This window comes from Dermacentor variabilis, chromosome 9 (assembly GCF_050947875.1).
Source record: "Dermacentor variabilis isolate Ectoservices chromosome 9, ASM5094787v1, whole genome shotgun sequence".
In the NCBI taxonomy this organism is placed as follows: domain Eukaryota; kingdom Metazoa; phylum Arthropoda; class Arachnida; order Ixodida; family Ixodidae; genus Dermacentor; species Dermacentor variabilis.
The window spans coordinates 129,098,897-129,124,185 of NC_134576.1; the positions used below are offsets into that span (position 1 = coordinate 129,098,897).

The 25,289-nt window shown below is 43.1% G+C and overlaps 2 protein-coding genes and 1 long non-coding RNA gene across 4 annotated transcripts in view; 2 read left to right on the forward strand and 1 right to left on the reverse strand.

The window, feature by feature from the left end:
* The window catches only part of LOC142557479 (uncharacterized), a 38,602-nt gene extending 29,021 nt beyond the window's left edge, over nt 1–9,581 (forward strand). Inside the window, exons 27-30 of the mRNA XM_075669358.1 lie at nt 1,251–1,352; nt 3,953–4,042; nt 5,179–5,256; nt 8,491–9,581. Of these exons, the coding sequence (XP_075525473.1) occupies nt 1,251–1,352; nt 3,953–4,042; nt 5,179–5,256; nt 8,491–8,693 (473 nt within the window). The 3' untranslated portion in view covers nt 8,694–9,581. The remainder of the gene's footprint in view (nt 1–1,250; nt 1,353–3,952; nt 4,043–5,178; nt 5,257–8,490) is intronic.
* The window catches only part of LOC142557480 (uncharacterized), a 272,981-nt gene that overhangs the window by 137,761 nt on the left and 109,931 nt on the right, over nt 1–25,289 (reverse strand). Inside the window, exons 6-7 of the long non-coding RNA XR_012822773.1 lie at nt 9,590–9,741; nt 3,334–3,449 (exon numbers count right to left, since the gene is read on the reverse strand). This is a non-coding gene — a long non-coding RNA (uncharacterized LOC142557480). The remainder of the gene's footprint in view (nt 1–3,333; nt 3,450–9,589; nt 9,742–25,289) is intronic.
* On the forward strand, nt 15,117–24,385 carry LOC142557476 (uncharacterized). Of its 2 annotated transcripts, XM_075669354.1 has the most exons (5): nt 15,117–15,436; nt 16,029–17,261; nt 19,040–19,878; nt 21,228–21,361; nt 24,261–24,385. In XM_075669354.1, the coding sequence occupies exons 2-5, from the start codon at nt 16,063–16,065 to the stop codon at nt 24,300–24,302; spliced, it is 2,214 nt and encodes a 737-aa protein (XP_075525469.1). In that variant the 5' UTR covers nt 15,117–15,436; nt 16,029–16,062; the 3' UTR covers nt 24,303–24,385. The 2 variants fall into 2 exon arrangements, with proteins under 2 accessions (XP_075525469.1, XP_075525467.1); XM_075669352.1 differs by having other exon boundaries at nt 21,228–24,385.

Here is a 25,289-nt window from a genome sequence, read left to right on the forward strand (position 1 = left end):
ACCAGAACCAAGCTAGCCCCATCAAGAACCTCATGGTGTGGTTGTAGCGATCAGACACCCAATACTGCTAACCTCGAAGGTAGCATATTTGTCTGTCAGCCTGCTGCTGCAAGGGCACCTATGTACTTAGTTGGCTCTCTATTGCCTTTATTAAACAGCAAGTTAGCTACCTGGACATAGTTCCTAAACGCAAATGAAGAATCCAGTGTCACTTGACGTGAGAAAATAGAAAGCTAATTTTGATTTCGATGTTAAGTCCGTGTCTGGCCATACAAGTGTTTCTGTTACGCAACTGCGCCCACAGTTTTAAATGCGATAGCATTTCTTTACATACCCCCCACCACAGATTCCTCTATCTTCACAATGCCCACCCAGTCATTCCACAATGCGTGGGAGTCAGGGCTCCACTACAGAAGCATTAAGTTCCCATTCATTTTGTAGCTTTTGTTGCTAGAGCATGGACAACTTTCACTATATGCTGCTGCTGCTCTATGCCTGCTCCTTCGTTACTGCAAGACATCTGACGAAAAGTTTGTGCGACCTTAACCATGGCCTATAAACTGTGACCAATTACTGCGAAAGTGACGCCTTCTAAGTGAACCCAATTTTGCCATCACTGGGCTGGCATTGAAAAAATGCCGTTGGCTGTGCCCCCATTCACTTTCCTGAATCTGGCTAGCTATCTGGCCTTGAAGCTGCAACAATAAATAATAACAATGCAAAATAAAATATCCTTGTTATTAGTTAGGTTCGAACTAAGACCAAGAACACCATAGCTGCAATAGGGACGCATTTACCATAAATATTCCGCAATTACATTTCAATGTCCACAAAGAAGAAATAGTTCACAAAGTGAGTTTAATGGATCAGATTAAGGGTAACATCACAAGATAAGAAATTCCTTCTTTCATGTGGTAAATTAAACCTGACTTGATGTCTACAGCAAGGACTGGAAATGTAATTGATGACATATATACAAGGGGTGCACAAAATTTGAAATCGGGAAGCTAATGTATTGTACTTTAGCTTATAATGTCCCCTACTCGCTTTCATGAACAGTGAATCATCTACTCAAATCACCCCAAATGGTTGCGAAACTAGTTACAGTAAACCTATACAAAACTTATGCATCACGTCATAATGCACCAAAATGCTGAATTGCTATAATAGATATAGTCATCAGATTTGACTTCTGAAAAATATCTTTTCTTCTACTTCCCTGACTGTGCGTGTGCGAATGCAATGTGCAGAACAGTTGAGTGAACTGACGATGAAGATGCGTGGGCCTCCTGGTCCCCCGGGGAGAGGGAAACCAGGAAAGCCAGGACCACCGGGACCCCAAGGGTCACCAGGTACACACACACGCGCATGTCTTAAGCTCTTAAAATTTAACACTGGAAAAAAAAGAAAAACGACGAAAAGACAACTTCGGAACTGCATCTCAGCTATGGCAAGTATCTAATTACGGATACATACACGGTCGACTGCAATCACTTGCTCTTTGTGAGTTCTGCCTCAAAGTTATATCAGAATGCCAAACTAGCAATACCTCTATACAGTCCACAGCAAAGGTAAGGGACCTAATAAAGAGAAAAACAGGAAGTGTAAGAAATACACCTACATTAAGCAAGGTCAGTGCATCCTCTACCCAGCTGCAATGAGCAGCTGCTATGCAATAACTCACGTACATGCTATAACATGCATATCAGTGAGCATCCCATACATTCTTGTAGACAGACGTGGATTAAGTAAATAAATATTTGGTTTATTATATGTTCCTAGTAACCTGCTGAAGGATTAGATGATGGCACAATGTCTGCGCAGAATTAGCGAGTTGAAAGCAACTGCAACTTCAACTTTGTTGTTGCAATCAATTAACACGACCTGCCCAGCACAGCGGGTTCAGAAGTTCATACATGAAAAACTTCTGACCAGAAAGAAATTAGTGGGCAAATTTTGACATGCCTCAGTAGATTTTTCTCCCATTTTGCTACACTTCTTCTTTCGTTCCTTAGTAATACTTTCTCGTTCAAATTTTCAAGCTGCCCGAGACATAATACTTAAGAACAAAACTGTACTGTCTCTCTTACTATCAAGTCAGCATGCTGGCCTGCAATCTAAAACAAAGTTCTAAACGAGACCTTAAAGAAACAAGAATACCTTAACCTATTAACTCACACAATTGCACAAACAGCAACATCAGCATGTCTAAACATAACACTACAGGAATGCATAGTACAGCACACGGTTTCAGTGCTATCTGAACAAAAGAATTAACACAACTGGTAGACTCCTGCAATACCAAGTTCAGATCTCACCTGCACACAGCACCACTGATGGACATGCGCTCACTCACCAATGACTGTTTCAGGTGGATGTTGACAAACTTAACAAGATGTTGATACTGTACAACTTGTGAAGCCTCAGAACTTTCCACGACCCATGTGGCACAATATCGCGGCACCATGAAGCACACACAACAAATGACTGGTGTCGCTATGAAGAATGTGACACAAACACTTGTCGTCACACATTCTTTTTTTGCATGACTAGACATATGACACACAAGAGGCACAAGACAAGGTGGCATAAGCCAGTGCAAACATGCAAGCAAAACTTTTGCACAATCACACATCTCAGATGCACATATGACACACGATATGCTTCAGACAAGAGGCTTCACGTACCTGTGCAAACATTACGTATAATTTATTATAAGTAAGAAGATTGAGGTAAAAGATAGCAACATAGAGTGCTAGCAGGGCATGGTGAACGACTTTGTAAAATTTGTGATAGAAAAAGAAGCATGCATAAATTCAAATGAAAAAAAAAAAAGAAAAAGGAGCAACTTGTGGTGCCCAGCACAAATGCCTGAGCTGACATCAGGACTTCAAGGTCCACGCGGAATGCCTGGCAAGTCACGCCAGGGACCCAGAGGGAAGACTGGAAAGCCAGGCATCCCAGGTGAGGACTTGCATGGTGCTGTTAGGAGCAATGGGTAGCTTTGCACTTATCAGTGATTGCACTTCTCAGTTCTTGTGCCCCTAAGAGGATAGCTGAAGGAACAGTAAAAGCATATGTGCACATATGCAGAATTCCAGCCAGCATCAAGAAGACAGTGTTACATAGCAAGCATGCAAGCATGCAAGCATTTGAAGCTCTCTTACTTTCACGAATCTCAATTTCATTGCAAGAATTAAGGAAGTGCAAGCATTTTTAGATTATAAATATTGCACTTTCGTACATTTGTGTCTACATGCGTGCCAGGTCTCGCATGTGTCACCCATTCTACAACTTTAGTTGCACATCAAAACCAGTGTGCCAGAGACTCACCACTGTTTATCAGAGTCATCCCCAGGAAGTGCAGACTGCAGCAGACATTGTGTCACCATCTTCAAATCAGTGTGGTTGATGTAAACTCAAGTGAGTGGGTTTTTTTTTTGTTTTACCTAAAAAGACAATATTTTTGCAACTTTGAAAACCAATAAAGCTGCAAAATAACTAACACACAAATTAGTTAGTTGAGGTTGTTTGCGACAGTGAGTGAAAGAAAAAATAAACATGTGAGCGAGAAATCTTTTCCTTCAAACTAAGTGGTGGGGACTGCCATAAACACAAAGAAACGATTTCCATTTTCTGATAGAAGAGCATGCGTACACAAGTGAAATTTGAGTTTAGTAAAGAAGCCACGTACAGAACAAAGAAAAATATAAGATGATATACTATGAATACTGTTCCGCACATCCTCTTGAGCCAAAATAACAAAAGCCCAGCAGGGATTATTCAGTACAGTGCATTCCGAAGTAGCCCTCACCTCTGCACGCATTTATCTAATGTATTCAAAACATCTGCATGATGACAATGCACCCGAATCCTGTGCACCACTGTCCTGTGCCTGCCAAGCACTTATTGGACAAGTCATCAGAATGCTGATCACGGCCATTTTCTTCAGGTGACCCGGGCACACCAGGACTGCCGGGAGAGCGTGGGTTTATGGGACTACCCGGGCTCCCAGGACCACCAGGACTACCCGGTCCCACTGGTATCTAAACAATACCTGTCATAATATCTACATTCACTTATTTAGCTTAAAGGAGTGACTGTACACCTTCTTTGCGACACTCAGTGATCCCCTTTTGGCCTCATCCAGTATTCTATACATCACAATATCTGTTGGACCAGCTAAACGTTTAATGCTAAAGTATTTTCATTCATAAAAAAAAAACAAGAAAGAAAGTCTTTCCGACATTTTACAGTGTCGTAGTCCTCACCAAAAGCTAGTTATCGCCAGAAATATCTTTGGAAGATTATTTCACTCAAAAACAAAGTTGCATTTTAGATTATGTAGATAACTCGGTCAAATAATCTCAGCACCCTGGCCACAATAGTTAATTTGCCAATAATATGCTAATATGCAATTGAATCCCCTATCTGCAAATCGTAATCATTATAAATGCAGCACTCGATTAAGAACCAAATGAATTTATTATGTGCTCCTTATTAACCAGGGCATTTTATCACACTGACAGTTCTAGATTTCATCTACTTGGATGACAAGTAGTCTGCGAGGCAGTATTGGAAAGGAACTACTAAGGCTTTTCTTTCTTTTTATTAAACATGAAAGGTTGAACCCCGAGCACTGAGTTGTGAAAACCAAAAGTCGTACTGCACAGAAATGTTCATGTTTCATTTTTTATTCCTTCATTCTGTTACCATAACTATGTGCAAATTGCGAAATTAAAAGGTTCATACAGTAAAGAGATGTTACTGTCCATTTTGTTTTGTATTCCCTCATTCCATGATGATATATGTTCACTTGCTTCTGTGCTCTTCAGGCATGACAAAACAATAATGAAACGGGTTTTCTTCCTGGAAATGCCAAACACAAGTAGGACAATAAAACTTGCAGCTTAGAACATGCACAATAATATAATTAGAGTTTATATTACATGCATGCCGTGTTTTATTCCACCTAATTGGTGTAGACATTCATAACCTGGCAATTACAGATAGATGAGCTGAGCTAATCTGTGTCCATCATCAGCCACTGTTCAACGCGTGACAGCATTTGTCCACAGTGTTAACCATCTCCCAGTACACGAATCGTGATTCTGCACATTTCACATTTTATACATTAACTAAAATGTTTTCCTCCTGCTATCAAATCCCACACCCCAGGTGAAAAAGGTGATAAAGGTGATCGTGGCCCCGAAGGAGTTGGCGTGGAAGGTCCTATTGGCCCCCGTGGATCTCCAGGTAAATCCCAAACTGCCGTTCTCAGACTACATGTCTAAATGACGCAGGCATCACGGGTTTCTGAATACCCACGTGCCGCTGAAATACACATTTTATGCTGAAAAGGCATACACTGGAATTATACCAATTGAGCTGTTGTTGCTTGACAAATGAACTTTTATGTTAACCATGGGCGCTATAACGTAAAGCTATTCCAAACTTTTCTGTTCCAATTCTGCTATCAGCCCTCCACGATTGGTCAAAAACTTTTTTCGACGACGCCCACTTCACCTGTCTGTCACGCGACGTCACGAAAACCGCGATACCTCCCCATCTGATATGATGTGTACACACTGATTATGCATGATTTGACAGAAAAAAGAAAAACAGTTATTTCTGATTCGACCCCTTTTCGCCATTAGCCCTCGGCTATTGGTAAAACGTTTTCGGACTGCACCCACTTCACCTGCCTGTCACGCGACATCACAAAACCGCACAAACTCACCGCGTCAAAGTGACGTGTACGCGATAAAGATGCATTAATATGCCGAACAAAACTGAATTTTCTTCGGAATAGCCGCAGGCTGCCCCGTTCCGAAAGGAATAAAAGATGGCTGCCACCGAATGCTGAGACGCTGGCTACTCGCACCTGCCGGAGAGCATGGGTGTATTTGCGTATAATAAAACTTCTTGCGTGGCCGTGTAACGTTTTTGAGCCCTTTCAGCACGTTTACCACCTCATTCTGCCAACTCTTCTTTGCTGAGGGTCAGTTTTAGCGTCATTCTTAAGCTTCCGTTGCATGCCGCCGTGATTTTCGACCAGCCACCACAAGCTAAGTAAGGGAAAGCCGACCAATCGCACACGCTGGCACCACCCTCTTCATCCGGTTATCAATTTTCAGTGCACTGGCTCTGCCCCAGTGAATCCCTCTCCACTTGAGCGTTCTCCTCGCCTCTTGTCAGCCAATTAGATACGACAAGCCGCTCAGTTTAAGCAACATTATTCGTTTTTAAAGCAAACAAAAGTGACCTCCTATGAGCGAGGAGAGCGTTTGATTGGTCTGTTCAGACAACCCTGCGGGTGACCGCCCGGTGCTTGCGTCGGTGGTTACGCAAATTTGACGTCAGGAGATTGGAACAGAAACATATTGGAATAGTTTTACGTTATAGGGCCCCATGAACAGGAGGTCCCAATTCAGTTTTAACTATGGGACCTCCTTCTGTATACCTCTATCTGTATATCATATTTATGTAATAATAAAAATTGATTGATTGATTGATTGATTGATTGATTGATTGATTGATTGATTGATTGATTGATTGATTGATTGATTGATTGACATGAGTGGTAGGCACACTGTGGCAACCCACGTCATCATAAGTGTTTTTATGGTTTCACAAGCAAACACAGCCAGTGGGAAGGAACACACAGCCTAGGTAACAGGACGTTAGAGGGTATTACAGAGGCTGACCGACAGAGGCGCTACACAACCGACATGCCAAAAAGGAAACTAGTGAAAAAGCATGGCACAACAGTACAGTTTCTACCTTTCTGTGTGCATCTGTGACGGATATGACGAACCAGCTAAGCCAAGAAACAGCGCTCCTGAAGCACATAACAAGTTGCACCAGTTGAACAGGCCAGCACAAACTGTATGAAATTCAAGCTACCCACAAATTCACAGCAAACGCTAAAATAATGTGAACTATATGCAAATTTTATCAAAAATGTTGCTTTGGAAAATAGAATTACATTTCATTTTTGTTTCTTTACAATGCTTACTTGACAAATAAAATGAAACAAAATTACTTTTGAGATGTGCCTGAATGCTCACAGAACTTGAAGGACACTCAGTGCTTAGAAGTAATCTAACCATACAGCCAGTTCATTTGTTTCTATTGTTTCTAAAAAAAATGCACAACACTGTCAGCTCAGCCTGCAACATTTGTTGCTTCGGACACTGACAAATACGGCAAATGATGAAAGTGACAAAAAATATTAGTCCAAGGAAAAGAGCAGGACAGAATTGGCACCACTTGTTCACAGAATATCTGTGTTTCAATACACTATACAGAACTGCAAAGAAGTGAATTCAATATTACAGTTCTTTCCATTGCCTCACCACACTGCTGCGAGGCCTAACTAATCATTTCCAAGCACTCTGGCAGTGCCAACGTTGCTAATTATGCTTTAATATCACCACTTGAGACCTCTCACATGCCCGCAGCAAAACTTAGTTGCCGTCCTACGCGAGCTTTGAATCTTTAACGAGGCTGTCTGGAGTCATTGGTCGAATAGCTGTTAAAATGATCCAGCTAACAGTGTTCGCGAAACTACCCATTCAGTCGGGATTTTGATTGTGTGATCATGTTGCACAGCTCACATAGAACAACAGGAGCAACAGCAAAAATGCAGTGAGCAAACTTTTGTACACAAGATTCGCGCTGTTTGTATTAGTTTTGGTAGACGGGTATGTTCCTATGATTTACGAGAACACAAGAGCACCAAAGATTTCACTTTGGGCACTCCCATATAGAGGTACACAGAAACAAAAACCCAATAAAATCAAGTTATGAGGCTTAGCGTCTCAAAGCAATGCATGGTGAATGAGGGACGCCACCGTAGAGGACTCCGAATGAATTCTCCAGAGTTCTTTAAAATTTTTCAAAAGGACACTAAAGAAAAAAATAAGTTGAACTGTGTTAGTGAATTACTCTCTTACAATACCAAGAAAGCCACTCTTACCACGAAAGGAGGCATGGTAAATCAGGAAAGATGCAAAAATGAAGAATGCATATTGACGTCGCCTCAACATCCCATACCAGCTTGCCACGACGTCATGGTTGTTGAGGCCGTCTGTGTGGGCCCATGTTATTGTCTATCAGTAAAGATGTACCACTACACTGCATTCTAAAGGAGACAAGGATTCAGCATAGCAAGATTCACAGACTTTTACCGATCCACAATGACCCAAATCCGAGAAAATGCTTTGAAATTCATGACGTCACACTGACGTACCAGTCCTTGGGTTTCACCATGCAATTTCAAAAAATGGCACTTTGACCTTCGCTTTCGCTTCCATTAATCAACATATTACTGCGAAATTTGCAAAAACTGTATATGGAGCCCACAACCTCATGCTCAGCACAAGAAGAACATAGCCAATGTCGAGACATCATTTTGCTAGCAACCTGCGGTGACAATTTTATTTGACACAATCTTCGTGCCACGTTAATTGTTGCTATTAACGACAGGATCTCCAGGCCCGGCTGGCGTGGGCCACCCAGGGCGGCCGGGTGAGAGGGGACCCCCGGGTCGCCTAGGACAGCCAGGCCCCCGCGGTCCACCAGGGACGCAGGGACCGCCCGGCTACTGCGAGATGTGCAACTACGGAAATGCTGACCTGCTTCACATGCTGCACATGAACACCGTCCAACAGAACACAAAGGGACCCTAAGTAGAGAGTGTGCCATAACATAGCTGTGAACAAAGCCGGGACTGTGCTGAGCTCCACAGCTCCAGAAGAGAACTGGATTCCCTTCTCTTCTTTTTTTCCCCGCAGTGCGCAGGTTTCTCTCTTGCACAGATTTCAGTTGGCAGTGAACAGGAAGTGAAACGTACTTTACCTCCAGGCCTTTTACTTGTGGGTAGATCTGTGCTAACATCTTCAAAGGCTAGACTGTTTAAACATCCGTGAGCATGAGCTTTCATAGCTTTACAAGCTATTACAGTCGTACCTTGTTATAACAAAGTCACATCTGACACAAAAGTGTGTTCATTACATCTGATATTTGTTATAAGCACATTGTTATGAGCAAGGCATTTATATTGAAGACGACTCGGGATGGTTGAGGTTAGCCAGGACGAACACAGAAGTAGGCCAGCCAAACGTCGTCTTCCTTCTTTACTATCCGTGTCGACGGTCGCTAGCATTTTTTGTTTTTTGCCATAACAGCTTGCGACAATACATTCGTTACATGCTGAAGTCTACAAGAAACATTTTAGATTTACTCTGTTATATACGATAATTTTTTCGTTACATCGGTGTTTGTTATGTAGAGGGATATGACTAGCATATGTTGCTCAGTGTGACAAGGATCGCATCTGCCACATGTGAGTGATACAGGACAGCTAAAGGACATGTTGTTTCAGTGTTGAAAGTGGAAAGTTTAAGCTAACTGGAAGCACATAACTCTCGAAACTGCTATTGCCATGATGTTGTTCTTTTGTACAAGAACACCTCAGTGACCAACCAACACTTGGCGATTGTGGACTGCACATTACCGAGGCATTATAACATGAGGTGCACCTCTCATGATGCTGCTATTCAGGGGGGGGGGGGGGGGGGCTTACCTGCAGTAAGGGTAAGCTTAGCTGTCTCATGGTCCAATGGTCATGTCTGACGGCTGAGTAGTCGACTATCTTGGCTACCTGTTAGCTCTTGTTTCCTCCACAATGTTGCATATTCACAATCATGCCTGGTGAACGGTCCTTGTTGGCAAAAACTGAAACCAGGAAATGGCGTGCCAGGAATTCTCAAACAATAAATTATTTACGGCATATCCGTGCAGGTACACTATTACGGTTCTTAGAAAGGGTGTGAGCTAAAAAAAAATGCTAAGCACAAGCCGAGAATTTGGTGTTTCCATTCTTTTAACGTGGACAAGATCTGAATGTCTTGCGTGGTTGTAATCAGTTAATGTACAAATGCAATAGAAAATGCATTTGCACAACTTCTGCCACTCATAAAAATGGATCAAAATACTGCCCATTGGGAGTATGGTCATTATTGATTTTGCATTAACTACGTAATACAATGACACACAACCTAAACTTGCATTCTAATGTTAGGAAAACATACCGACTAGGAAGAGCACACATAACCATGACACAATGTGGAACTATGAACAGTATATTTTAGTGAGAAAATAAGGAACACATAGGTGACAATCGCATGGGCAATAATGCGATGACAGGCATGCTGACGTCATCGATTACCACTTTCTGTCTAATATCTTATTCGCTCAGTGCAATGCCGTCTGTTTGCTTCTGTTCAAATTATCTATAGCATGATGACATGAGGGCAGTTGTGAAAAGATAAGGGAGAAAAACGAAGATAGAGTTTTACTGTAGTAACTTGTGATAAGTCACAAGAACGTTAAGTGACAAGTTTGTGTTCAACATAGCATACTTATATCTGTGTTCTTGTGTTCACGCCACTTTTTGTGTCAGAAAACGCTGAAGCAACGATGCAAAAATGCTTGCAAGAAAGAAATGGCCAAAAGTACTCTTTTGAATAGACCAGGCTATCCAAACAGCCTATCTTTACATACAACACTATCACCTTTAACATTGACCAACTTTCAAGACAATCGAGTCATCAGCTTTCAGGACGAGTTACCTCAACTTTCAAGTACTTGTGGGCCTCTGGTACACTGCTCGTCAGAAGCTTATGTACCAGACAATGTGACAAGAAAAATGACAGAAGACCTCCAGTAGAGGCCAGAAAATATGAGCTAAATATGTTCTGCATGAAAACATTCAGCCAGCGTTCAAGTGCAGGAGGCTTTCTCTGCCAGTACGTACTCCCCTTACCTCTAAATACTGCCATTCATCAAAGTGCTCCTTCCAACAATATCGTGTTTGCTCCATGGACTTTGACCAGCTTTTGCATAAACAGTGTGCAAATTAAAGCAAAGCTCAGCATTGCCTGCGCTGCATGCACAAAGCTTTGCTGTGTAACGTGGAATGCCTCTCTAGAGGTTTGTGGCAAAGATGAGCACAGCAATAAAAGTTACTTAAACCTTCGTCTCAAATGCGCTGCCGCAGGGTAACCCTGTGTGAGCAACTCTTTCCACAATTATACAGGCTATGGTGATAGCAGGTGTGTTCTCCCAATTTGTTGCGGCAAGCAAAACCTGTCTAACCTGACGTATTAAAAGGCAGGCCTCTTTGTTCATTTTGTTGCTGTTACTTTCCTTTCTGTGTAGTGGGACACTAACAAGCCTTGACATTCTCTAGCTGCCATCTGCGCTGCAGCTTTTTAGCAATGCCTTTTCGCGATGCTAATGCCTATCGGCGCTTTTCGCGTTCGCCGCTCCACCCAGGGCTTTTGACCACTTGTGAACGTGGAGAGTGCGAAAGGCATAAGCATCGGCAAAAGGCACCTCTACAAAATCGCCACCCTGCTTTCCAACACGTTGAACCAAGGTAAACCAAAACATTATGGTAATTTTCTTCAAAAAGACTGCAAATAAAAAGGTAACTCAAGTCTCTCGCATTTTATTTCCAGCTATCATGTTAAATTGCACCATAACAAATGACTGGTTAAAGACTTCTGCAGCTTCATGAGTCACGACTACACTGCTTTCAGCAGTGTGCTTTGTCTCAATGCCAGTGCTTCTCACCTAAATATCACCCAGGCAAGCCTTGATTCACGAGCTCCAACATGGGAATGGAGAAATCGCGTTTTTCAGCATTCACAGCACCAAATTTGATTAGAGTTGTTGCATTTAAAGGAAAAAATTTAAATCTGTCGTCTGCATAAATCAGATTTTTTTATTTACATCACCATTTTTTTTTTTATGTCGAAAATCACTTCTTTTTTACCTGAAGCACAAAGTTTACAACTATGTCACTCAGCAATGAAAGATGGCACCACAATTTGAAGTGGACAAAATTGGTGTAATACACCGTTCTAAACTACACCACTGATTTGCGAGTACAACGTTCAAAAAAACATTCGTAAACATTGTGCCCATTCCACATAAGTTGTAAGCTAACATGTCAAATTTGTCAGCTTAAGATGCTCTAAGAGACACAGCTCATAGAACTGCAATATTTCATTCTGATGCAAAGTTTAGGATTTGCAAACTTGCAAATGCTTCAATTGTTTTGCTTTTTTATTTTACCAATTTTCTGCAATACATCAATCCTCATCATAATGAAGCGGGATATAATGAAATAATGAATACAACAAAGTAGGTGAAATTCTCGTAGAGATTCATGGAGCAGTATATGCAATAATAGATGTAACAAAATAATTCTGGCTCCTCCCTCCAACTTCTGATGGCGGCTGTGCAACAGTCGGCAAAATTAGCTGTCTTAGCCACAAATAAAATAAAAATAAAATATGGAACATGCCCCGAGATGGGGGCACATGTAGGCATTCAAAAGCCATACATGTGCACCCAAAAACAAAAATTCATCTCAGAAAGATGTAAAAAATCATCCACGATTCAAATTTGACGAATGATCTTGCGGTAATCTTTCCTCGTCGTTCTGCTAATGAAAGGGCCTGCACACTTCTCTGTTCAACAGGCCTTATATTAATCATTCATTCAAGCTCGCTAGGTTTCATCCACTTCATGAACAAAATATGCTATCTTGCATCTGACAAATTAAACAAACATGTATTCTCACTCATGGTGCAGGAAGACGTTGCTGATCCATGAGTATAACATAATTTTGATAAAAGAATGTGCACTGCTTCCGCACTTAGTCCGCAATCGCGATTTTAGAGATGTTAATTGTTCAGCCATCAGGCCTCTGCAAATGACAGGGAATTAACTAAAACAAAGGGGCCAAGGAGATAAACAGGGGCGCAAGGGGGGATTTGGAAGCATTGCAAAGAAAAACAGTATGATCACAGTGGCAGGATTCGTTCCACTGATCTCTTTTCTGATATGTGCGCTTCATTCCAACTGCAATTACGTAGCTTAGAACGACAGAAAGCTGAGCTAGTTTGTAAGGATTCATTATGCAAAAAAAGAGGGGAGGCGTGCAGACAGGACACAAGAGTAGAGAAGCGGAAATGGCGTTCGTGTTGTCCATGCACTTCTCTTCTTGTGTCCTGTCTGCAGGCCTCACCTCTTTTTTGCATAATTACATAGCTACGATGTGCATGCGCGCACACATGCTCACGACAGGACGTTCTATACAAAAGCAGCACAGTGAACGAAGAACGCGCATCGTGGAGATTGATCGATAAGTGCTGCCGCGTTGTCCCCCAGTGTCGAAAGCACGCGCATGCGATTCGTGAGCGCACAAGTTTTGGAGCTGCAGTACATTCTGGAGGTAGTGGAGTTATACAAGTGGTTAGAACAAGGCTTGAACAAGGCAAACAGTTAGGCCTAGAGGAACAGCAAATAATGCGCGCTAACCCTGAAGCAAACCGCGCCTTTTAGGACAACGCCAAGCAAGCCGCAGCTTTGAAGACGGCGCCGCCACGACTAGCGCTGCACCCGACGCAATCGGGAGGTTGAAATTGAGACAACCCGACGACTTCAAACTATACGAAAGCAGAGCTCACGTGAAAGAGGAGCCTGCTGGGTCCAGACGGCGAACCAAACTCTGGCAGCAACGCGCCGTTTCTAATGTTGAATTCCAATGGTAGATCGCGAGCGCTCGGCCGGATCACGAACGGAGCGCGTCGCTCCGACTGAGATCGCTCTCATCTGCTCGCACCATGGGTGCGATCGGAGATGGTTGTTCGGCGCGTTCGTTCGGTTACCGGCGCGCGCGATTGGCCTACTCCGCGCCGACGTCGCCAGCCGCGGGGCACCGCCCCGTTTTTGGTGACGTCAAAATGACGACACGCTCCTGTCAATCATCCGCCCACCGAGCATTTCGTCCGAACGCGACGGGAGTTGAGAAGTTTAGAGCGATCATACGGCTTCGCATGGCGCGTCTGGTGGATTGGATTGGATCCAACAGGCGGCCTTTTCGGCTGCGGAATGGCACATTTGAATCAAATTCATAGTTTAATTCTAGAAAATGGCGCTTCCGTTGGAAACTTAGGTTGTTGCGCTGGCTTTTCTAGAGGAAGGAGGAGAGCGGGTGGCGGTGCGAAACGCGTTTGAAGAGATGGCAGAAAGTGAATTCCGGCGTCGTTTTTGTTTCTCGAAACAAATAATTCGTTGGTTGTACAGAGAAATCGACAAGACCATCGGTGCCAGCGAGCCACTGGGATGTTGTCGCTGCCTCTTGAAAAGTGCGCCACTCTTCCCGTCGTTTTCTTTTTCTTTTTCCTTCTCGCTGTGCGCGACACCACCTAGGGACGACGCAAAGAACCTAATAGTTATAAATTGCAGTAGTCACACGTACTACTATTTGAAAACGTGTTTGGGCTTGAGAAGAAAAAATACATTTTTTTAGATAAAAGATTTCATTCAATTGGAAGACGAGAAACATTTGGCTTTGTAGTATACTGTTTGCAACGTTTGCAAGCAGACGACAAACGACGGAGATAAACTTCCGGGGAGGTCACCGCTTCCTGATTGGCTGCTCTCTCCGCCCCGCTGTCACAAATTTTGCATACTGCAACTTTGTGACGTTGCAGCAACTGAACAGAACGCGTATCGAACAAAATATCTCCGATCGCGCCCCATATCTGCGAATGGAACGCGTGCGCTCCCGCGGGAGCACTTAGTACAGGAAAATCATGTGAGAGGGCGCTAGAATAGAGAGAGGAACAAGCGCTTGGAAGCGCAACCCACCACCCCATTTCACTGTGCGTGTCAGATGAATCATCACTCGACTTGGAAATTGTACTGTGTGAGTCGGAGCTGTCTTGGAGCGCGAACAAAATCGCACGGCGCGAAGCGTCGTCCACGTTTCCAGTGTCCGCGACCGGAAACAGGCGACCGTGACAGGAAGCAGAGGCGGGTGAAGGAAATACGTCACGAGGATTTCCGGTCAAATCTGCCGATTTCGGCGGAGCAAATATTTTTGCTCCACGGAGCAATCCGGGATCAGCGGCTGGTCTCAATCTGCCATTGGAACACACAGCTCACGCTCCCATTCTGCCATTGGAACAGGATTGCTCCATACAGAGCAGAAAAACTTGATCTGGATCTGCCATTGGAATTCAACATAAGCCAAACGAGATACCATGGCGGTCGCAACGAAACTTCACTTTTGTTGTCTGATGAATATCGACGGTCGCTCACAGCTCGACTCAGGGCATGTACAAAATACGAAAGGACTGGCGAAGACAAGCGTTGCCTCCCTATGTTAAGAGGACGAAACAAAAATTCGTCCACCGCGCCAAACCGCGCTTCAGTGCCCGTCGCTATTTCGAAGGTGGACGTGAATATAACTAAACTAAAGCCCCAAATATGAACCCCTATGACAGCTTTGCAGAGGTTCATGGCTGCATGATGAACGTGATTTCAACGATGTTTGTGCGCTAATAGAACGGTACGTAGCACTTCACGCGCTACTGTTCTGAGCGCTCACTGGCCGGCGGCATATGTTCGCACAGCTTGGTAAAGGTTTGTGTTGTGCTGAGTTCGCGTTAAACGGAAAACGTCGGAAAAGGCGAGCGCCAGCGCTTATTGCAAGCTACGGGCTACGGTTGCAACGGCGGTTTTTATAGCAACAAGCGGCCGCTTGCGAGTTTGCCGTATGGTAGTCATTTCGTTGCGTGAACGTGGAAGGAAGCGCGCTGCACGTTACTCGTGCATTCGATGGAGAAAACGCGAGGCCCATGCATACATTGCACCGGTACCACGTATACAAAGACAGCTAGTAAAAGGGTGGGCGCTTGTTTTCTTCCTTTTTTTTTTTTCGCCCTTTCCGGTTCGTCAGTTTGGTATAGAGCGGCGATCGAATTTCGAGGCTGGCGGAATAGGTCAAAACACGGGAGTGGGTCAAATCTACAACGAACCTTGCCGCTACAGAACCCGGCACCTTGGCATCAAGGCCTCTGATGCGCTTTTCTTAGCCCAGAGTTCGTTAGCTATTCTCATTCGTCTTGCTTACTTTTCCTTTCTTTTTTTCTTCTTTGCAGTTGCTCGCAGTAGCGACATATATACCTCTACAATATGAATGACGATCCCTGGTGGCAGGAGGAGGTGTTAGGCGTGGACCTCGAGCGTAGTTGCTCACAGCCGACATCGGAGAGTTGTTGGCTGTGTGATAATCTAGAAGACTGGAACGCCGTGCTGAACCCATTGTGCCTTGACCTCATCGAGTGGCAAGTGGGAAAGCTTCAGTTGTGCTCGCTAGTAGGAATCGCCGAGATGCACTATTCGAAAGACTGCAACACTCGATATGACGCTGCCTACGTCATGGCGTGGCTGCCAAGAAAACATAGCTGCATTGAGGCGATCCGCTTAAATGAACATCATCCACAACCACATATTCTTTCCTTTCCAGAAATAACCGCCGCAGAGTGTCCACTGAAGCTGCACCACATAGTCATTGCAGGCAGTGCATCCTACGATTGGGCCTTGCTTCTCGACACCTTGGGGTCCATTGTGTCGCTTGAGACATTCGAGCTCCGCAACGTCGAAGTGAGCAAAAGCTTTGCCGCGAAAGCTGGTGAACTTTTATCTGCCAACTGTGCTTCTATTAAGACCGTGACTTTGTCAAAAGCCACGATTCCTCGCACTGCCTCAGAGGCTCTCGTGAACAGCATATCAAAGTGTAAGAACCTTCGGGAACTCACACTCAGTTCAAACATGAGCACCAGCGCACTGAAAAATTTAGCCAAGCTGCTGCGATCAACGAAAACATTGAAGACGCTGCATTTGCAGGCAGAGCCTAATGTGCACACATCAGAATCGCGCTACCAGAGAAATGAAAAAGGAATAGCACTGGCAGTTGCCGAACTCTTGCGGAGAAACATGTCGCTCGTTGAGTTGCACTACCAAGCTTCTAACGAAGCCACTAAAAACATTCTGATGGCCGTTGAAGCCAACGATACACTCAAGCACCTGATACTCACTGGTGACGATTATAAAGTTAACTACATTGACACAGCTATTGGCAGTTTGCTCGAGTCGGCGCTGTCGAACAACCGAGGCCTTTGTTCACTAACTCTTAAGGGCTACAAAATTCTCAGTGGTGTCGCCGCGCTCATATCCAAAGGACTGCAAGCGAACGCTACTCTAGAGAGTCTTGATGTGTCTCAGTGTTGTGTGGATGTGACCGAAGTGCGAGTTCTCTGCAACGCCCTGAAACAGAATAAGACATTGCAGAAGTTGCAGATTGAAGCCCATTCAGCATCAAAGAGTGAAAGGTAAGGGGGCAAGCGTGCCTAAAGTCAATGCATGTGTTCAGCATTGCGTGCACACCTATGTTCCATGTACTACACATAAGTAGCTGTGGGTAGCAGCCTTGCGCCTCCATCTGTACCATTTCTTGCGAGTGAAGTTTCCAAGTGTTGGTCGACAACTAGTACCATACCCCGTTTGAGCACCAATTAACTCCATCCATTGAAAATTTAGTTCCACCACATTTCTTCCATCCTCAGAGTCATTGAAATTTGCGTACTGCAGCAGAACAGATTAGGAGTTTTGAAATCTTGAGTGAGTTTTGTCACGCTTATAGAATGCAGGCTCCTTGCGAGAGCGCCGGACAGGAACACTATACATGCGAGCATCAACATTTTCATGTTTAGAAAACTTGGAAAGCGCGAAAAGTATACCTGATATAGGGACCGAGGTTAGGCCCACTACAAACATGAATTGTCGGCGAGTGAAGGACCTGAGGATCATTCTGTTCTTGGGTCTGGTTCTCAGGTTCGGTTCTCACCTGAGAACATTGTGAAAAACAAAGTGAGCCAGCTACATGATGGCCTGCTGATACTCTTTACACATGTTATTCAAACTTGCAGCACAACTCCAACCAGAAGTGTTCCAAGATACATGTGACATTGTAAATTTTGTTATATTGATCAGTGATTTCGCTTTTGATGCACTAACCTGGCTTGCACAATTGTGCTCACAGCATCTGCGGAGGATTTGGCATGACCTGTCAAATGCCACAAACAAATATTTGCCAGGAAACATGCAGGCCTGTTCCTTTTAGATTGATCAACACAATTGGTCTAGGTCATGAATTTTGGTAGACTAATAAAGGAGTACTTCTCTAAGTACTGGAGTACCCTGCAAGAAGTACTGGAATACTCAATAAGAAGTGCCCTGTGTCTCACTCCTTATAGAAGTACTGCCAATTTTTTTTACTGTTTACTTTTTTTACAGTAAGTGAAAGTATACTAATGCAAAACCCTAGAAGAAGAAATGCTGGAAAGCCTCAGAAAACCCTAAACAACTTACTATAATGGCTTTTTTTTTTTTTTTTACAAACCAGTTTGTTTCATTTCTCAGGATGTGTACGGTGTCGTGATACCCTGATACAGGGGGTAGTCACGTGGGAGCAGAACATAGCAACGTTCTTGGCGCTCACTCCAGTTCTCGCTCGGCCGTCTAATGTGTTGCTACTCGTGCAGGCCAGTCTAACATCATAACGGACAACCGACTGATTCTCACAGTACTGCAGGGCTGCAAGTTTTCTGTTCTTAAACTTCTGAAAGGGGCATAGACTGCGAGATTCCAAGTGGCTGCGGCATTCTGCTGCTGAGTGTGTAGTCACTGGTTCAATGCCCAGCCAGGACAGCTACGTTCCCATGAGGCAAAGTCCAAAAACATCCATGTACTTAGGTCTAGGCGCACTTTAAAGGGACCAACAACCAATTACTATGGGACCTATTTCCTTTGATAGAGCGGATAAGTTACTGTGCACAGTAGTGCCCAATCCTGCAGCAGTGATGAAAAAGATTGCTTTGCCTAGAAAAGCAGGTTTAATGCACCCAGAGGACTTGCTAATTAAGTGCATGGGCACATCTTTAGAAATATCAAATGGAGGTACATATATCCCCTTAGGTCAATTTTCTGACTATGTCACTAAACGAGTCAGCAAGGCTCCAAAAAGACAAAGTTGTTAAGGTAACTGAAGTCTCACGAAATTTAGCGACTTTCTTTGCAATTTAAAAACACCACTGTTGGCTATTTACAGGTTGGAACTGTATGCAGAACTGGACAAGAACCAGTGGTACAGCCGCATCCAGCTAAGCTGCATAAACATGGTCACTCAAGAGCTTGTCAAGTCCCTGTCGCAACCATCTCTGTGTCCCACCGACATACACCTCGTGGTCGACAAGGATTCTGGAGCATCCTTTACTGCCCTATTCAAAGCGCTAAGCACCAGTCTCTCTGTAAAGAGCTTAAGTGTCTCCTTCAATGGTGCCCAGCTTGGACATTTGACAAGCCTGCTCACCACGCTCGAAGAAAACAAATCCCTGAGATCTGTTACACTTCGTGAGAGCTTTTTAGACTCTAACTGTGCTGTGATGGTGGTGCAGGGCCTCATCTTGAACGAGTCCGTGGTGGAGCTGACGTTGGAGTGCCGCGAGCTAAGCAGCATGTCTGCGGAACTGATTGCACTGCTGCTTGAGTCAAACGAAATTCTGTACAAGTTCCACCTCTCGAGTTTGCCGGAACTGACATTCGATTTAGTACGCACTATATCCCAGGGAGTTGTTGAGAATAAGTTCATCACCGAGACGAACGTAGGCTGTGAGGCGTCATTTGTGAGAGCAGCTGTCCAGAGGAATGTGACGCAGCTGCACCGCGCTGTTCGTTTTGTGTTGAGGCGAAATGTGGGGAAGCGGTGTGCAGCATCATTTGAGCTCCTCGAGTCAAAGCCATCCTTGATTTCAGGCCTGCAGTCAGCGGCTGGTATGACCGAAGTGGAAGCAAAGTGTGCCGTGAAGGCAGCCAGGCACTTTCTGTGGACAAATTACCTTTTCATTAACTACATTGTGCATCACAAGTTGGAGTGCTACCCCGAAGAAGGTACACAGATAGATGAACTCAGTCCTGATTGTTGGGTCGCTATTGCGAAGCACTTGCGAATCTGTGATGTGCTACCCATAATGATTTCTGAATACTAGTCCTTGGTGTTAACTAATGTGAACTGATTACAGCAACTCTTACAGCTTTGTAGCGCACATTGGAGTTCACGAGTGGTCAGCATTGTTGTCTTTCCCGATCACTGCTATTAGTTTCATGTGTTTATGTATTGTATTTGTTGCGGTATACTCGTTTCTCGAAGAGAAAGGTTTATAGTATTTTTTTTAAATTTAGGTTGGAATTGGCATTGCCTTAATATTGTCATCATCATCATCATACGGACTTTATTTCTCGTCCGAGCGAGGGAGACTGAGACTAAAGGCACAAAGGCCTGATAGAGGTCCCAGACCCCACAGTTACAACAGCAGTTATAATCAGTACAAATGAATACATTTGAATTGAATACATTTGAATACATGAATACAATAGAATGTACATACATTTTGCACAAGAGAGCATAATTTCAGTAACAAAAATTATGACAATATTTGTTCATTGGAATGAGGAAGCCACGTAAACATTAGCACAAATGCTATATATACGCACTATTTGTTAAGTCATACAAGCATACATACAGATGCAATAAAATATCAATAGTTAGTGAAAGCAAATGTCATCGGCGAGTAATAATGCACTAAGCTCTTTATTGTAGGAGCTTTCTGAAGCGCTAAAATTTAACAGTTCTCCTACCTTGTTTAATATTTCTATTGATATACGAATGTTTGTTTACCATAATTCGTTCTTGTTTTTGGTAAGTGTCTGGTATTCCGGTGCAGTGAATAACGAGATATTTCATTGTAGTCTATGTTGGTGAAAAATTTTTGTTTATGTATGGTGATAAGAAGTTTCTTATAATACATTCTGTCTGCTCGAAGAAGGGAGTAGTGTTGATATAATGGAGCTGTTTCAAGGTCTACAAAATGGCTGTGGTAATTGCAGTATAAACGAAGGATTTGTTTCTGTAAAAGAATTAACTTTAAGTTTGTTTTTGAAGTTGTTCCCCAAATTAGGACCCCATAGCAGAGTTTAAGAGTAAAGGAGAGCATTGTATAACTGTTGTTAGAGCCAAAGTGGAATCAGCTGGGTTATCCTGCTAATAATATCGGCAGATTTAGAAAGGTCGTTGCCTAGCATCCTTGCATGCGAACTCAAAGATAAATGTTCATCAAACCATACGTCTAAGAATTTTTGTTCTTGGACATGGTTAATTGCCATACCATTGTAATTAATGTTAATGTCATTGGTTATGTTCTTGTTATGAGCCCTGAATAAAATGTATGTTGTTTTTGCAGTATTTAAGTCAAGACTATTTTCGCTCAACCAAACTGATAAGCAATTTAGGTATGCATTAACGCTGACAGAAAGTTCAGAAGTGTCATTGGATGTAAAAAACGCGTTGTATCATCGGCATACATTGCCAAGTCAGGTGAGTCGAGTATTCTTACAGTATCATTTACATAAATTAAGAACCATAGTGGGCCCAGTTTTGAGCCCTGCGGTGCGTACACCCTATTTTATAGGCAATATGTCAGAGGTAATAGACCTTATCTGAACAAATCGGTTTCAATTTGTTAAACAAGTTATTAAATCATTAGCGACACTTTACATTCCATAGATTTCTAGTTCATGTAATAATATTGTATGATCGATCGAGTCGAAAATCTTCTGCAAATCTAAAAAAAGGCCAAGTGTAACCTTCTGTTATTCAATGTTCTCAATTATTTTGTCTTTGATATCTAGAAGGGCTTGCTCTGCTGACTTATTCTTTTGGAAACCATATTGGTACTTTGAGATTACATTGTGTTTAGTCAAGAAAGACCACAGCCTGTCAAACATGACACTTACGATGAGCTTTTAAAATATATTTAAGACCGATATTGGTCTGTAATTTCAGGCTTGATCTTTCGCACCACCTTTATGGATTGGTCTTATGCGAGCAGCTTTTAGCGCATCTGGAAAAATTCCTGAAGGTATTGACAAATTATTAATACATGTATAAGCTAGAGTGACACTTATTTCGCTTGAGACATATTTGATCGGCTCCGGTTGAATTCCGTCAGGTTTTGCCGAGGCTGTACTCTTCGTTTTGTCTATCAGATTTTGCATCTCAACGCTATCTGTGGGGTGAAAAAATGGAGCTGGCGGGATATCGATGGCATGAACCTCTCTTCTTTCGCCTCCTCTCGAGGTACATGGGCCAGCCTGAACAAAATGTTCGTTCATGCTCGTCATTTTACTTTTATTCAGTAGTGGTATCTGGGACGCGATGCCCGACTTTCTACTTGTTATACTATTCACTGCGTTCTATATCAGTTTCGGTTCGTTACGTATGCTAGAAAACAGTTGTACATCTTATTTAGCTTTCTTCAGTTTGCTTTGCAGGTGATTTCTGAACTTTTTGAATGTCGCCAACTGGTTCTTGGTCACGTGTAACAGTTTGCTGTGTGGTGGGTTTGCCGCTTCTGCAGAAGCTGAGGCCAACGACGAAGACGCACTCTCAGTGAAGGTGTCGGACGGGAACTGTCTGCTTCTATTAGATTAAACTCCATAGTTTTCATCATGTATGTAGTTACATGACTATATGTTATAATCCTCTGCTGATGACAGAACCTGACATTGAAGGAGACATCACATACCCTATATCTATAGGTTTTGATTATGGCACCTATTGTCTTATTGTGATGTGCTCAAGTACAAGATAGGACTTTGTGAAAGTCTAAAAATTTAAGTGCAAAGAAGGGCAGAGAGATGATCCCTCTGTTGTTTCTACACCGAAAAACTGCCTTTCTTTGTTCAATGACATCTCTCTTGTCTACATGTGTGTGTTGTATGTGTGTGTGTGTGCACATGTGTGTTCAAAAATGTTAAATGCGCATAAAGGGTATCAGTGTAGTGGAAGTTTTAAGCATTTAGTAGTTGAGGAACGGTGGTGTTTTGTGTTCCACTGTGGTATGTCATGCTTCAGAAGAGACCATTGAAGGAAGCCAAGGTCAGATTTTGTGTTCAGTCACGTCTCTCTTACTTGCATGCATGTCTGTGTAAGCTCGGAGATAAGTTAAATGCGTATAAATGGTACTATTTTAGTGCAGGTTTTGTGCCTCTAGTACCAAAGTAAGGGATCAGGTGGTGTGTTGTGTTCCATTATGGTATCGGATATCCTTCAAGCAGGAACATTGAAGAACTGTTTGTAATGTGCATGGTTGTAAAACAGTGACACTGCAATGACATTTTCTAATGTTTCGGGGACATTACATCTTTAAAGTCTATATCGCATTGTTTTTTTTTTTGGTACACTACTTTAGAAATTGCAGCACTGTACATACTCAAAACGTTGCAACTTGCCATCAGAATTGTAGCGCCAGTGAAATCCTGTGTCAGGCATGCAGAAAATGCCTGCATAGCAGCCTCCTGTAGCCATCTATCGTTTTTGTTGTATGTATTGCCCGACACGTTGTATACTACACTGGTCAAAATTGAACAATGTTAGAGCAACTCATGGTGTTATTTGAGCTGGAGGAGCACACCTTGGGTGGTTATGCAAAAAAAAAAAGGTGAGGCGTGCAGACAGGACACAAGAGTAGAGAAGTGGACAGCATAAACGTTTTTAGTTTTTTTAGGTGATCGTGTTGTCTGCTTCTCTACTATTGTGTCCTGTCTGCACGCCTGACCTCTTCTTTTTTGCATAATGAATCCTTACCAACTAGCGCAGCTTTCTGTCATTCTAAACTTTGGGTGGTGCTCGCAAATTTTAGTAAATTAGAGGGCAAATGGCTGAGGGCAGTTGACAGCACATATGTCCTTGGCCTGTTTTGCAATTTAACACTAACTTGCTTGGTAAAAGTATGAGCGCATACTGTTCCTGTGAAAATTCAACTGTCCTTTTATACCAGTATTGTTAACACAAAAGAATTGGCAAAGCAACAAATGGAAATAAGCAGCCATTGTTGCATGTAGAGCTGCCAGTTGGGTCATGATGGAAAAAGCACAACCAAAAACAGAGTGCTTTGTCCTGGGTTCTTCGTAAGTCACCGTTTTTAGTAGCGCTTCTTCCATCATGGTTCTTGTATCTACATTTTATGTGATTGTTATCAAACGGAGAGACTTGCATCATTAATACCAGTTACATCTATTATTGTTATTAAATTATTCTTCCTCTTCCACGTTCACCATGTTGTCAGCATACGTAATAGCATAGGGAACCAGATTGCTTAAATTTAGCCTAACATTTCATTTCGGTATGCATTTGCACGAGAAATTACAGTATGTATTTTGCTAATTAACAAATTTTCTTATTTGGCACATGTTGTGATTGGTTACTATTGCAGCTGGTGTACTCTCAATGCAGTTACACTTGGAACAAGTTTTAAGAACGCAAGTTGAACCTCCTTTACTGTTATGTTATGCTCCTGTGGTACTATTAAAGCCTCCTGTCACCTTCACTTTCATCATGGCCAAGGTGCATTTCACATCTCTTCTCAGGTCTTCAACAAATGATCAAGAGTATCATTTGTTGAAAATAACAACATAGCTTCAGTTTTCTTTGATTGCTTGTTCAGGCTATGAGGCTCCCTGGGACTAAAGTTTCCCTTCCTCTTTGTAGCACGGAGTGCTCTGAGCTGGCGTGACCAGCTTACTTGGTATAGAAACTTTTCTTCGGCTGCTGCCATCATTGTTTCTCCTCTTCCATCAGAGATGGGATGCCATCGACGTTTTTGCTTGGAGATTGGACTCCACGTACACTATATATACATCGACAGCAATTTACAGTGAGTTAACAACTCAGCATAGCCAATAGTGCGTAACACCACTCATACATCCAGATCCTTCGTTTACAGTGGAACCGTTGCACTTAACTCAGCAGAGCACCTTTCTTGTGTTCGAAACTCGCTTGAGAGTTCGGGATCCTAGTTTTAACCCTTCGGTTGCTCCTCCCAAATCCCCTCGCAGCAAATCACGACGCCATAGTGTCCTGAATGGGTCAACTGGCTTGTCACTTACTGTTCATCATTTCTCTCACCCTCTCTCTGCATTTCTCAGGACACTGAGAGAGAGAAAGAGAACCCAACAAATAAATAACACAAACCGTGCCTTTCTCTGACCCATTAAAATCTCCTGGCGTTTCCTAGAATGCTGACGGAAATAGAAACACCCGAGTCGCCGCGTTCTCGCACCTTCGTTAAAAATCATGCACTATGCAGTAAAGGGCATGCTCACCAAAGCACGCCCATCGATACACAATGATATCCTGCGTATGGTCTATTTTCAGCGGGCCCATAAAGCTGTCGGTCCAAAGAGGGACTGCCCCACTGGTGCCGGCCCTTCGCGCAAGAGCCCATGCGTCAGGATACACGAAC

Bases quoted from the DNA above. Each gene is read 5' to 3' on its own strand.
- LOC142557476 (XM_075669352.1), top strand. From the start codon at position 16,063: ATGAATGACGATCCCTGGTGGCAGGAGGAGGTGTTAGGCGTGGACCTC. The intron at 17,262-19,039 runs GTAAGGGGGCAA...GGCTATTTACAG, and splicing joins TCAGCATCAAAGAGTGAAAG to GTTGGAACTGTATGCAGAAC. The intron at 19,879-21,227 runs GTACACAGATAG...TTGTTTTTGCAG, and splicing joins GGAGTGCTACCCCGAAGAAG to TATTTAAGTCAAGACTATTT.